Here is a 12,482-nt window from a genome sequence, read left to right as displayed (position 1 = left end):
CTTCTTCGAGTTTCAATCTGAAATTCAGCCAAAACCAAGTTTAACTTCACCAAAACCCCTCAAAATTGAGATATAAACTCCAAATCATATTCCCAATCATTTTCAACAACACTCAATCCAAACAAATAATGATTTTTGAAAACCCAAATTCGAATTCAAAGCTTCAAAGCTTTTTAATGGTTGTCAATGGTGGAATTGCTGCTCTCTTTTCCTTTGTTTTATATTACTAAAATTTGGGATTGAGAGATAGAGAGAGACGTAAAGAAAATTCTCAATTCTTTGCAACAACATCCAATCCAAACAAACAAATATTTTTTGAAAACCCAAATTCGAATTCAAAGCTTCAAAACTTTTTAATGGTTGTCAATGGTGGAGGCGTTACAGATTTTCGCTAGTTTTAAAAGAGGAAATCGTGGGTGTGGTTTGATACGTGAGTGAGGTGGTGGGATTTGGAGAGAGAAATTTGAGGGAGTGAGAATATACGGTTGAGTAAAATTAGGAGACTAATTAATACCATTAAAATTCTAAAATGGTACATAAATAGTAATTAAGTATATAAAAGGTAATTATATTAAAAATTAAGCATAGAGGGTAATATAGTTTACTATATGGCATAAGAATGTAAAAATTCCTATAATTTTCATGGTGTTTTCTTTCAATTATTAATGGCAAAAGTGCTTTCTTTTTCACATTAAATGTGACAAAAAACAGAACGTGAATGGTATTCACGTTTTTAACAAACTATTTTCATGATGTGGAAATAACTAAAATGAGAGGTCCATCGCTATTAAATTGTTGACTAAAATAACACAAAAAAATTAACTTCAATTGGAACCCAATAATTGTATTAAAGTTAGCAATTTAACATTATGAGTCGCAATAATTACTCCTAATTTACATATGTACAAGAAAAGTTTAATGATCATTTTCTCTTTATAGGTATTTATTTAAACATCTTTATTCTTTCTTTTTCCTCATTTACTACATCTATTCAGTAAATGGTAATTCTATAACTTTTCAGTTACCCATCTAATAATCTGACCATAATTGCCCGCCGGCAAAGCGCGTAGAGCCCACAGATCATCTCATCACGTTGTTTGTTCAATTCAAACAAAAGAAGAAAATCAGAAAAAAATAACCCCTATAAAATATTTAATAAATAAAATTCTAAAAAAGCTACACTAAACATAGAAAAATAAACAAAAAATAGCAGAAATTAATCAATTACACTTGCTCCCTTTGATCCACTTTAATTGTCGTGTCTTTCTCTTATACATTACTTAAAAAATAATTAATAGTAAATAAGAAAGACTTTTTAATTATAATTATTTATATCTTTAATTATTCAATAATGCTAAGGCAAGATGGAAAAAATAGTAAATTATACCTTATTTTCTAAATGGCAACTATTTTGGACCAGATATATCTAGTAACCACGACAACTAATGGATTGAAAAAGTAAAAAAAAAAAAAAAAAATTGCACCAGAAACAGAAATAAACTAAAAATACAAAAGTTTAATCTCCAAATATAAAATTCCATAAATCTTTTTAAATAGTTAAAATTCTCACTTTTAACAAAGGAGACTTTTTTGTCATTTTCTGAGCAAATCACAGTCAGATACAGAAAAACGAGTGAAGAAGCTGTGTAAGCAAAACGAAAAACAGAATTCTAACATTTCACACTTCGCCATTTATCCGATTCAAATCACACACTCTTTTCAATGCCAAATTCCAAATACAACTCACTGAATCAAATACTCGTCGATTAATTAACAATGACAATGGGCCGTAGCTCGGCGAGCTCCGGCGACGATAATAATAACGATGACAATGCCATCAACTCCGGCGGTGGATTTCACTCGATCCGTGACCGTTTTCGCTTCAAGAGAAATTCACATAAACCATCGCCTCCGCTGCCGTCGCCGACGTTATCGCCGGATCGGCAGTGGAAAACAGCGGCACGATCTCATCATCACCATCACCATCACTATAACCGATCTTACACTAGGAAGCTGTTTTTTTATTGTTTTAGAGAGAGATCGTGGTTATATTTGTGCATATTTTTGGTTATTTTTGTGTTTGCGTTGGCGTCTATGGTGTTACAGAGTTCAATCATGTCGGTGTTAAAGCAAGGGAATGAGAGAGCTCGTTGGCGGTGGTCCGTTAGGGATGATTTGAAGTTGGGGAGTTCATTGGAGTTTGTTCAACAGCGGAGCTTTCAGCTTCGTAATGGCTTAGACTTGCTCAGGAATCAGCCTAGAATTGGTGTTCGGCCTCCTCGGATTGCGCTAGTAAGAAACTCTATATTGCCTTGTGTTTATGTTTAAGTATGAGAATTGCTTATTAGTTATTTCAGAATTACTGTAGAAGAACTCAGGAAGCTACAGCGATCACTTAAAGATGTGGAAGAAAGCAAGTTAAAATTTAACCAGATAACTAATTTGTGGTAAAATTCCAATTGAAGATTTAAGAAGTCAATGCAGAAGTTGATACTTACATGATCATGCTCAATTGTTGGATAGAATTAGAGTTCTCTTCTTTGATACAACATTTTTATGTCTCGGAAGAACTCCTGCTGCTCATGCACACTCTGTTAGAGCACGGATTGAAATTGTTCTCTTCTAATTTCTCCACTGAACTGTAGTACAGAAGGAATAGAATAGCTATGATGCGGTCTGTCCCCAAGCCCACCCCTCTCTCTCTCTTTCTCTCTCTCTCTCTCTCGTCGTAGATCTTTGGTATCCCTATCATTGTCCATGTTTGGGCTGACTCCGTTAGGAAAGAGGCCCCTACTGATATTGACTAGCCTGTTGATAGGCTATAATTTGGCTGTTTGCTATTGCTATATAAGGGCTACTAGGTGCGAGAACTCTGATGTCAATCTATCTAATAGTATAAAGATTACAACAACATAGCAAGAGACTGAAACTTATTTTTTAGTATAGGCTAAGCGCTTACATAAACATATGGTAATGCAACCACCTTAGTCAGTGATTACTAAGCTAGCGTTAAGAGTGTGGTCTAGTGGTCAATAAAGTGGGAGGAGAACTATGAGGTCTCAGGTTCAAATTCCAGTAGAGGCAAAAATTCGCCGGGTGATTTCTTCCCATTTGCCTAAGCTTTAGTTAGGCAGAGTTGCTCGGTACCTGTGCTGGTGGGAGGCAGCACGTAACATGGAATAGTAGAGGTGAGCGCAAGCTGGTCCCGACATCACTGTCATAAAAAAAAGAACTTCCGCTGCTCATTGTATTTCCAAAAGAGAGTAACTAAGGGGAGTAACTGAATGATAGAGCTTGGATAAATTTATATGAACCTGACATTTTATAGATATGTTTTTTCACGTCAATGTGAGAGCAATTGGATGATACGTGTTTAAAATTTCAATTTAAAATATGTTTTACAGATCAGTTTGGTTCATGAATACGGAATGCTTTATTTTGGTAAGTAAGTATGAGTGCTATCACATTCATGTTTACTTACAAACAATGCATTTGGAGTTATTCCTCTGACTTGTAACCTCTAGTCGCACAAATGCAATGGATGGAAAACCCAAAAATATAAAAAATAAAATTGGTGTCATGCACATCAAATCAATGATTTAATTGTCAATTAGCATTACTTGTAGATTGTATTTCTTTTTTCTTTTTGATTGAACCTGTAAGATCTAGATGCATGGAACTGCAGTTTGTACTAGAGATTTAGAGATCTGGAGATGATGGCAGATGATTCAAACTTAAGAAATTCATACCGTCACGTGAATTGTGCTAGTGGCACCATCTCTTTACTAGCCTGGAACTGTAATTTTAATGTTTGCTTGAATTTGGGGGATATCCGATCACTTTTTATATATCGAGGAAGATGAGTGAAATAAAATATGAGAAGAACATTTTGACATGTTTAAGAATATATTAGATCCCCTCTTGCTCAATATTCACGACCTGTGATGTTTACCTGGTTTCTGCAGTTATTCAATCTTAGCAGATGTGAGTGAATTTTTTTTACATGGATTATGCATTTCCAGTTGCTAATTTTAAAATGCATAGAGATAAGACTGGGTTGAGAATCTCTTCTCAAAAATAAAATGGTTGAGAATCAAGTCTCCATTTTTTATTTGGTTTCCTTCATATTATATTATATTATCCTCCGTATTGCTTCCTATATTGAGATGCACTTTGCCATTGGTCTCTGTAGCTTTCACAAATTTAACCATGCTTCAATTTGATTGTGTAAGGTCTTAGGAAACATGAAGAAGGACCCACTGTCATTGATGCTGTCTACTGTGGTGAAGAACTTACGGGGACTACGGTATATGATTAAGGTAATTTCTGGAAACTTTAAATTATAATATCTGTTTGCTGTATCCTATATATATGTACTATCTATAGAGATAAAAACTTTAAGCATCTACATTGCAACTATTCTATATTTCAGATGGTATTTCAGCTAAAAAGATTGTTTTTACCTGAAAATTTTATTTGAGATTCATATATGACCAACTTTTATTTACGATTGAGTGAAAATTTGGATGTGAAGTAATTGAGCTGAGAACTGGGTTAACGTGTGCCCCATTGAGATTAATACACTTAAAGTTTGGGGAAATAGAAGTAGGTTCTTCTCTTGGAGCTGGGAGGGGACTGATCTGGCATATTTGTGGAATTAGGTTTTAAATGGAACCATACTATCATTTGTTCTCCCCATTTACTTTACAGTTTCTAATTTGAGTTATAGTCATTCTTATTTTTTAAGGTTACTTTTCTTTCTCCCATCTGTATCTTCTAAATGAAAATCGCATCACATATCTAATTATGGACATTTTAATATGTCTATAAGACATTTGTTCTATGTTAAAACTTGGGATTAAGCTAAGATAGGCGCGAAATATGGTGTCCAGATCTAAGTTGTGACGCACCTTGTTTGATAGTGGTGCATAATGATTATGTGCAAGCATATATCCCACTTAAAACTCTTCTTTGCAGATATATGCTGTGGAGGATGGCATTGCGAGGTCCATATGGGAAGAAATAGGAGGGCAAATATCAATTTTAACCGCTGAAAGATATGATCACATTGACTGGTCAATGTAAGCATGCTTTGCCATCTTGGATCCTCGTGACAGTCCATTTCTGTAACTTTCTATCGCAACTCTTAATTAGCCTGGTATATATTAGTTCCTACATTTTCATTTGTGCAGTTTTGATGGTGTTATTGCCGATTCACTTGAAGATAAAAATGCTATATCAAGGTATGGCTAGCCTGTTAGATGAAACTTACTTTCTATTACTCTAGCAGATTATTAGCTAATCATGCATATTTCAATTGGGAAGCAGTTATTTTAGGTGACTTGATATGTCCAACTTCTCAAAAAAGCGAGCTGATATGTCCAATTATTAAAACTAAAAATGGTCAGAAATTCACAATTGGAATTACCTAGAGTTGGACTTGGAGCTTGGAAATTTGAAGGCTTGCTTTCTTCTGGATAACTTCCACTCAGAGTTTATCTGCAAAATAAAAGGAATCTTTTTGAAAATAGAAGGTCAAACCCACAATTCAGTTTGTTATAGGTAAATAGTGCTCACATGATATTCACTTCTGAATCTGATGTTATTGCGGAAATTTTAGCCATTTTAATGTGACATGTACGAGCAATGAGTGCTCTTTACAGTATCCTTGTCCTCTATTCTGAAGTTTGTTCTCTTGCAAGAGTTTTAAGCATTACTAGTGCATATGCTGACTTGTACAACCTAAAAGAAAATATTCTTGAACCTAGTGTCACAATAACATTTGAAGGAAGAACGCTTCTATAAGATGTTAGAATAAATCAATCCTAATAGTCAAACGGACTTTACATTATTATCAGACGATGTCAGCACTATTATGTCCAATTTTTAACGCTACATTCTTGATGTACTCTAAATGATGCATACAAAGTACCATATCCATGTCACTCCTGCCTGACATGGGTATGTCTAGGCAATACAGGGAGACCACATAGCAAATATGAATCTTGATCTTGAACTTAAAAAATTCTTTGCATTCTCTATATTTTGTTTGAGATATTATGGTTTGTGAGTTCTATATTTATGCAGCCTTATGCAGGAGCCTTTTTGCTCTGTCCCCCTTGTATGGATAATTCAACAAGACACTCTAGCAAGTCGCCTTCGTCTCTATGAAAACATGGGCTGGGAGCGTCTTATTTCTCATTGGAAAGATGCTTTTCGCAGGGCTGATGTTATTGTATTTCCAGATTACTCTTTGCCGGTATATACAATATTCTTCTCTGTTTTTTGTTCTGATTTCTTTTTTCTTTTCAGAATTCTTAATGCTCATCAAGCTTTTCATGTACTCAACCATCACATTTCTCCTGTTCTAGATGTTATATAGTGTGCTCGACTCTGGAAACTTCTTTGTGATCCCCGCATCACCAAAAGACAGTTGGGCAGCTGACAGTTATAATAGGAGACATTCAAAATCTCAGTTAAGGGAGGAATATGGTTTTGACAAAGATGATCTCTTGGTCTTGGTGGCTGGAAGTTCCATTCTCTACAATGAGCTGTCTTGGGATTATGCTTTGTCTATTCATGATATAGAACCTTTGCTACTCAAATTTGCTGGAAGTAGCGATGTTGAAGAGAGACTGAAGTTCGTTTTCGTGTCAGGAAATTCCAGTGATGGGTATAATGAGGCATTGCAGGTAAAAGTCTTGAATGCTGTGTTAGTAATTCTTAATTTCTGCATCCTGTTTCACTCTTTATTCTATCCTTGTAATTGATGGCTTACCTTTTCCTTTCTCTGCTTCACTATTGTTTTATTTCGATGTTAAAAACGTTTTGTTGTTTGAACTGTAAAAAGGATAAAGCTTCGTAGGTATACGTTAGCATAACAACTGAAACTCTTTTAGCTGAGGAAATTCTAAATCATTTTCTCTTGAGTGTACACTTTAAAGTGCTTTGTTCTTTTAGGTGCCTACCTGAAATTTTCATCCTTCTTTTCATCTATAAGATACCATTTCCATTTTTCGATGTCTTCATTTCTTGCAAGTTCTTTACTGTGTTATCTGTTTGGTTGAGATGAAAGTTCTAGTGACATTGAGTGATGCTTCACTTCACAACATTTGTGGTAGCAGTAATGTGTGGTTTACTGACTATTATCTTATGCCATAAAATAAAAACAACTATATGTCTCAAAATTTGTAGGATATTGCTACTCGTCTGGGACTTCGTGAGGGATCTCTTTCACACCATGACATGAAGGGTGACGTTAATGGTATTATACTGATTGCTGACATTGTCCTCTATTCTTCCTCTCAATACGAACAAGAATTTCCTCCGATCCTGATACGAGCTATGTCATTTGGGATACCAATCGTTGCACCGGACCACCCTGTCATTAAGAAATATGTAAGTAGATTAATCTTATTATTGACAACCTTTGTAAGTCGATTAATACTTTGCTACTTATTTTGTCTTTTCCTGAAGAACTTTCTGTATCCAGGTTGTTGATGAAGTTCATGGAATCATCTTCTCTAAACACAAGTCCAATGCATTGGTGCAAGATTTCTCAGTACTTATATCTAATGGAAAACTCACGAGATTCGCTCACACTATTGCATCCTCTGGGAGGTTGCTTTCCAAGAACATGCTTGCAGTTGAATGCATTGCAGGGTACGCAAAGCTGCTGGAGAATGTCATAAATTTCCCATCTGATGTCATACTTCCAGGAGACACTTCTCAGCTTAAGCAGGGCTCATGGGAGTGGGGTTATTTTCAAAAGGATGTAGAGAAGAGTAATGACATAGAAGATCTTCAAGTAAAGGATATGGATCCAATAAATTCCAGTGTTGTTTATGACCTTGAAGTAGACATGACAGGTTTTGTTCCTTTGATGAATGTCTCTGGAGATAATTCAGAGGCTTTAGAGGACTTTCCAAGTGAGTTGGATTGGGACATCTTGAATGAAATGGAGCGTTCTGAGGAAGTAAATAGACTGGAGATGGAGGAGGTATGATTATACTTTCTACTGACAAGTAGTCTTCCCTGGTCCGTTCCACACTACCATAACCAAAAAAAAAAAGAAAAGGAAAAGCAAAAAAAATAGAAAAGGCGATCTTTACTTGTCTATGTTTTTATTTTTCTTGAATTCCCTTTGATGCAACATCTGTTGAGCATGTTTTGTCAATATGTAGATTGAGGAAAGAATGGAAAAGGACATTGGTGAGTGGGATGAAATATATCGTAATGCTCGAAAAGCTGAAAAGCTTCGTTTTGAAACTAATGAGAGGGATGAAGGAGAGCTGGAAAGGACTGGGCAACCAGTATGCATTTATGAGGTTTATAATGGAGCTGGAGCATGGCCATTTTTGCATCATGGCTCTTTGTACCGTGGATTGAGCCTAGTGAGTTCCTGTTGCTTATTCTCTGTGTTTCAGTTTCTTACGGTTTCCTTTCTTTTTTATTGGTCTCTTTGTACAGAAAAATTAAATGAAGTTTTTAAGAATACAATGATATATGTTATTCATATCGGCTAATGCCGATCAAGTACATTCCCTTAGCTTTTATTTACTTCATTATGTTACATCTCTAGTTTCTTTGGTTCTAACTATGTCATATTCTCTTAGTCAACTAAAGCACGGAGATCGAGGTCAGATGATGTTGATGCAGTTGGCCGGCTTACCCTTTTGAATGAGACCTACTACCGGAATATCCTCTGTGAGATGGGTGGCATGTTTTCAATTGCAAACCATTTAGATAATATTCATAAGCGACCCTGGATTGGATTTCAGTCATGGCGAGCTACTGGGAGAAAAGTATGTTATTAGTTCTTGATGAATCTTTGCTGTGTGAACTTGTTCTTGTTGTAATGTTAAACTTGGCGTTGTCATATTCACATACAATCTTCTATGTACTCTTTTCTTGTTAACAAGTTTCATATTGGCTTCTGTACTAATGTTTCAGGTTTCATTATCTAAAAATGCTGAGCTGGCCCTAGAAGAAACAATACAGGCAAAGGCTAAAGGTGATGTAATATACTATTGGGCACATTTGGATGTGGATGGTGGGTTTACAGGAAACAATGATGCCCTTACTTTCTGGTCAATGTGCGATATTTTGAATGGAGGCAACTGCAGGTATTACGTGGTGTACAGTGGGTTTGAACAGACTGATTTATTTCAACATTACTCATTTCTGCTAGCACTTTCTCCTTCCCTTGTTGGTGGATAGATTTCTTGTACTTTGAACAATCTTGATCTCTGTTACAGAAATTTGGATGAATGATCCATTTATTTAGTTTCATCTAATATAAAATACTATAATAGATTTCATGTTCTGAGGTCCAAAAAGCTGGAAATTGGAGATTTCAGAAGTTCATGTCCTAGAATGTACTATGTTAAAAGAAGAGAGTTAAATGGGAAACTGGAAATTTTGCACCCTGCACTTCTGAATAAAAATATCTTCACCTTATGTGCAGAGGGACGGGTGTCCTTTTTCTTTTAATGGAGATTGGCCTTTCAAAGTTGTCTCAGCTAACTCTCATCCTTTAACATTCTTTCAGAACTGCTTTCCAAGACACATTTCGTAGAATGTATGGCTTACTGTCACATATAGAAGCTCTCCCACCAATGCCAGAAGATGGTGGGAGATGGTCAGAACTACATAGCTGGGTTATGCCAACCTCTTCGTTTCTGGAGTTCATTATGTTTTCCAGGTAATCTAGGCAACAAACATATAAACAGTGGGTCTCGCATTACTTGCATAAATTTGCATATTCGAGTTCGAAATATGAATTGTATATTTGAACTGAAATGGTTTGAATTCCAGGATGTTTGTCGATGCTCTGGATGGTTTGCACGTGAATTCAAACAATAGGACTCATTGTATATTGGCAATCTCGACATTTGAGGTAAGCCTATAGACATAAGTTGCATTGGTATAAATTTACATTTGGTACAAAGTAATGCAGGTTAGAAGGATGACTTCTTATGTTTGATTGTTTCCGACCAACAGAAGCAGCACTGTTACTGTCGGGTTTTGGAACTGTTGGTGAATGTCTGGGCCTATCACAGTGCACGGCAGATGGTTTACATTAATCCTCACTCAGGCGTGCTGGAAGAGCAGCACCCCATTGAGCAGCGAAAAGGATATATGTGGGCAAAGTATTTCAACATAACATTGTTGAAGAGTATGGATGAAGACTTGGCAGAAGCTGCTGATGACAATGTCCATCCATATGAAACGTGGTTGTGGCCTTTAACGGGAGAGGTATATTGGCAGGGGATATATGAAAGGGAGAGAGAAGAGAGATACAGGCAAAAAATGGACAAGAAAAGAAAGACAAGAGAGAAACTACTCGAAAGAATGAAACACGGATATAAACAAAAGACACTGGGAGGATAACACATCTTGGCTAGAAGAGCTTTTTGACACCATTTGTGAACCACTTGGCTCCTAACACGGCAATCAAGCTCATTTTTGCTCTGGGCTTGTGGATGAAAGAGAACGACCTAACTGCATCAACATAAGGACACTGACATACTAGACTGACCTAACTGCATATATTCATATGGAGGGAGAGCGAGTACATTATGTGTGGCTCGCAAGCAGTTTTGCAAGCTTTTGTAACGAATATCGTATGCGGCTTGTTACAAGTCTCTGATTCCAAGAGGCACATTCTCTAGTGGAGATTTCATTTCTGCAATATTTGAAACGCGCAGAGCATCCACAGAAATTGTATTCTTTCGACAGTGTATATACATTCTTATGCAGTAAAGCAAAATGCAAATTCGTATTACTATGCTCTGGATGGTTCTCTGAGTCTTCTGCGCTTATGAGTTGGAGAGACAGTTCTGCCACAGCAGTGTTTGGTTTTTGTTTTTTAAAATTTGTTCGTACCTCTGAGTGGCTGGAATAAATATATTTAGAATTCAATCTAGACAGTCAAAATCTGAGTAAGCATGAGAACATGAATAGAGGCCGGCTTTAGGGCTGGTTTTACGAGTTTAATTGAATAGATACATTTTAGGTTTGAACTATGTATACATATGATGAAAAAACTATAAAATGTATACATATACCAAGATCAATCAGCTGAATTTGGATATTGGATTTGCCTCAAACATTTGAATAGCTACAAGTGACAAACGGATGGGTTAGATGAAGGTATTAATTAGCTACAAGATACAACAAAGTCTCCGAAATTTATGGTTAGCGATTCTTGAAGATTTTCATTCATATTCTTTTTAAGAACTGTTAATTTTCGATAGAAGAGGAGAGTTATAAAAGATAACCTGTAAAATTGCATATTTATATTGCTCGAAGCGGAAGTTAAAATGTTTGAATTGCACATTTTCAGGCAATTTCTATTTCCTATTTAAAAAAATAAAATTTCCACATAAACTCATGGCCCACACATAAAAGTACAACTTTGCAAGTATTTATCAAGGACTTTAATATTACAACAATAACAATAATTAGGCGGCAACAACTAAGAATTAAAGAAAAATATTGATTGGAAGTGTGTTCTATCAGCAGGGGTGACAAATGGGCGGGTTGGGCTGAATTTGGGCGGATCAAGATGGGTTAGGTCAATAAATGGGTCGTTGCTCAACTCAGCCCAAAGTGTACTTGGGCTAATATGGGCTGAATCAAGATGCGCTAAACAATGGGTCATAACCCAACATGACCCATATTTTAGAACCATGCTCATATCGCATAAAAAAGTCTTTTTCCTTAAAATGTGTAAGTCGAAAAACTTTTTGGGTGAGTTTCATGAGTTGTATTTGGGCTGCTTAATGGGTCAGAATGAACTATAAAATATAATGGGTTATTTTGGGCTCAACTAAAATTGACCCATGAGCTAAATGTTTGTAACCCAACTTATTAATTTCTGGGCGAGTTGAGCGGGTTAGATGGGTTTGGGCTCAAATTGCCACTCATACTTCTATGTGTGGCAAGAGAGAAATCAAAGAACTTTTAAAGAGAAACTGAGAAGTGTTGAAGTAATTAGCAAGCTAATATTCCAGGATATGCAATGTCGAGAGAATTACAACAAGAAGATTGCTGGACAGCTGAGGAAGTTGAACTTTTACCCTCAGTTAATAAATTTTTATTTTACTTGTACGTATTTTTCCTTGGCATATAAAAGCTGTAATTAACCCCCCCCCCCCTCTTCCTCCCCCCAACCCCCCAAACAAAAAAAATGCTCCTAGGTGAGGTTGCTATACATGATTTAAAATGTCACTCATAATAATGCTTTTGAAATCTTTATAAAGTACTAACGTGACACTGACTCTTTTCGGAGTATGGAGATCATTAATTTTTTTTTATGTGATCGGACATAAAATTTCAAAATTTGTACTATAAAATTTGCATATATAAAAAGAATAAGTTATAATAGTTGATGAGTCAGGAATAATCTTGTTGGACTCGCCAATAGTAATAGTGTAACATAAATTAAAATAAAATTAATCTTAACAAGCTATTACAAC

At 35.8% G+C, this 12,482-nt stretch overlaps 1 protein-coding gene across 1 annotated transcript; it reads left to right on the top strand.

Annotated features, from left to right (window-relative positions):
• The first annotated feature begins 1,601 nt into the window (after positions 1 to 1,601).
• Positions 1,602 to 10,786, top strand: LOC107812929 (uncharacterized). Its single transcript, XM_016638118.2, has 14 exons — positions 1,602 to 2,292; positions 4,233 to 4,319; positions 4,978 to 5,081; positions 5,193 to 5,243; positions 6,088 to 6,259; positions 6,372 to 6,692; positions 7,195 to 7,398; positions 7,493 to 7,999; positions 8,184 to 8,393; positions 8,616 to 8,804; positions 8,953 to 9,125; positions 9,551 to 9,703; positions 9,817 to 9,898; positions 10,003 to 10,786. The coding sequence occupies exons 1-14, from the start codon at positions 1,777 to 1,779 to the stop codon at positions 10,390 to 10,392; spliced, it is 3,159 nt and encodes a 1,052-aa protein (XP_016493604.1). The 5' UTR covers positions 1,602 to 1,776; the 3' UTR covers positions 10,393 to 10,786.
• Positions 10,787 to 12,482: the final 1,696 nt, after the last annotated feature.

This window comes from Nicotiana tabacum, chromosome 11 (assembly GCF_000715075.1).
Source record: "Nicotiana tabacum cultivar K326 chromosome 11, ASM71507v2, whole genome shotgun sequence".
NCBI lineage: Eukaryota > Viridiplantae > Streptophyta > Magnoliopsida > Solanales > Solanaceae > Nicotiana > Nicotiana tabacum.
Note: the sequence above shows the minus strand (reverse complement) of the source record. Positions and strands in the feature narration are given on the sequence as shown.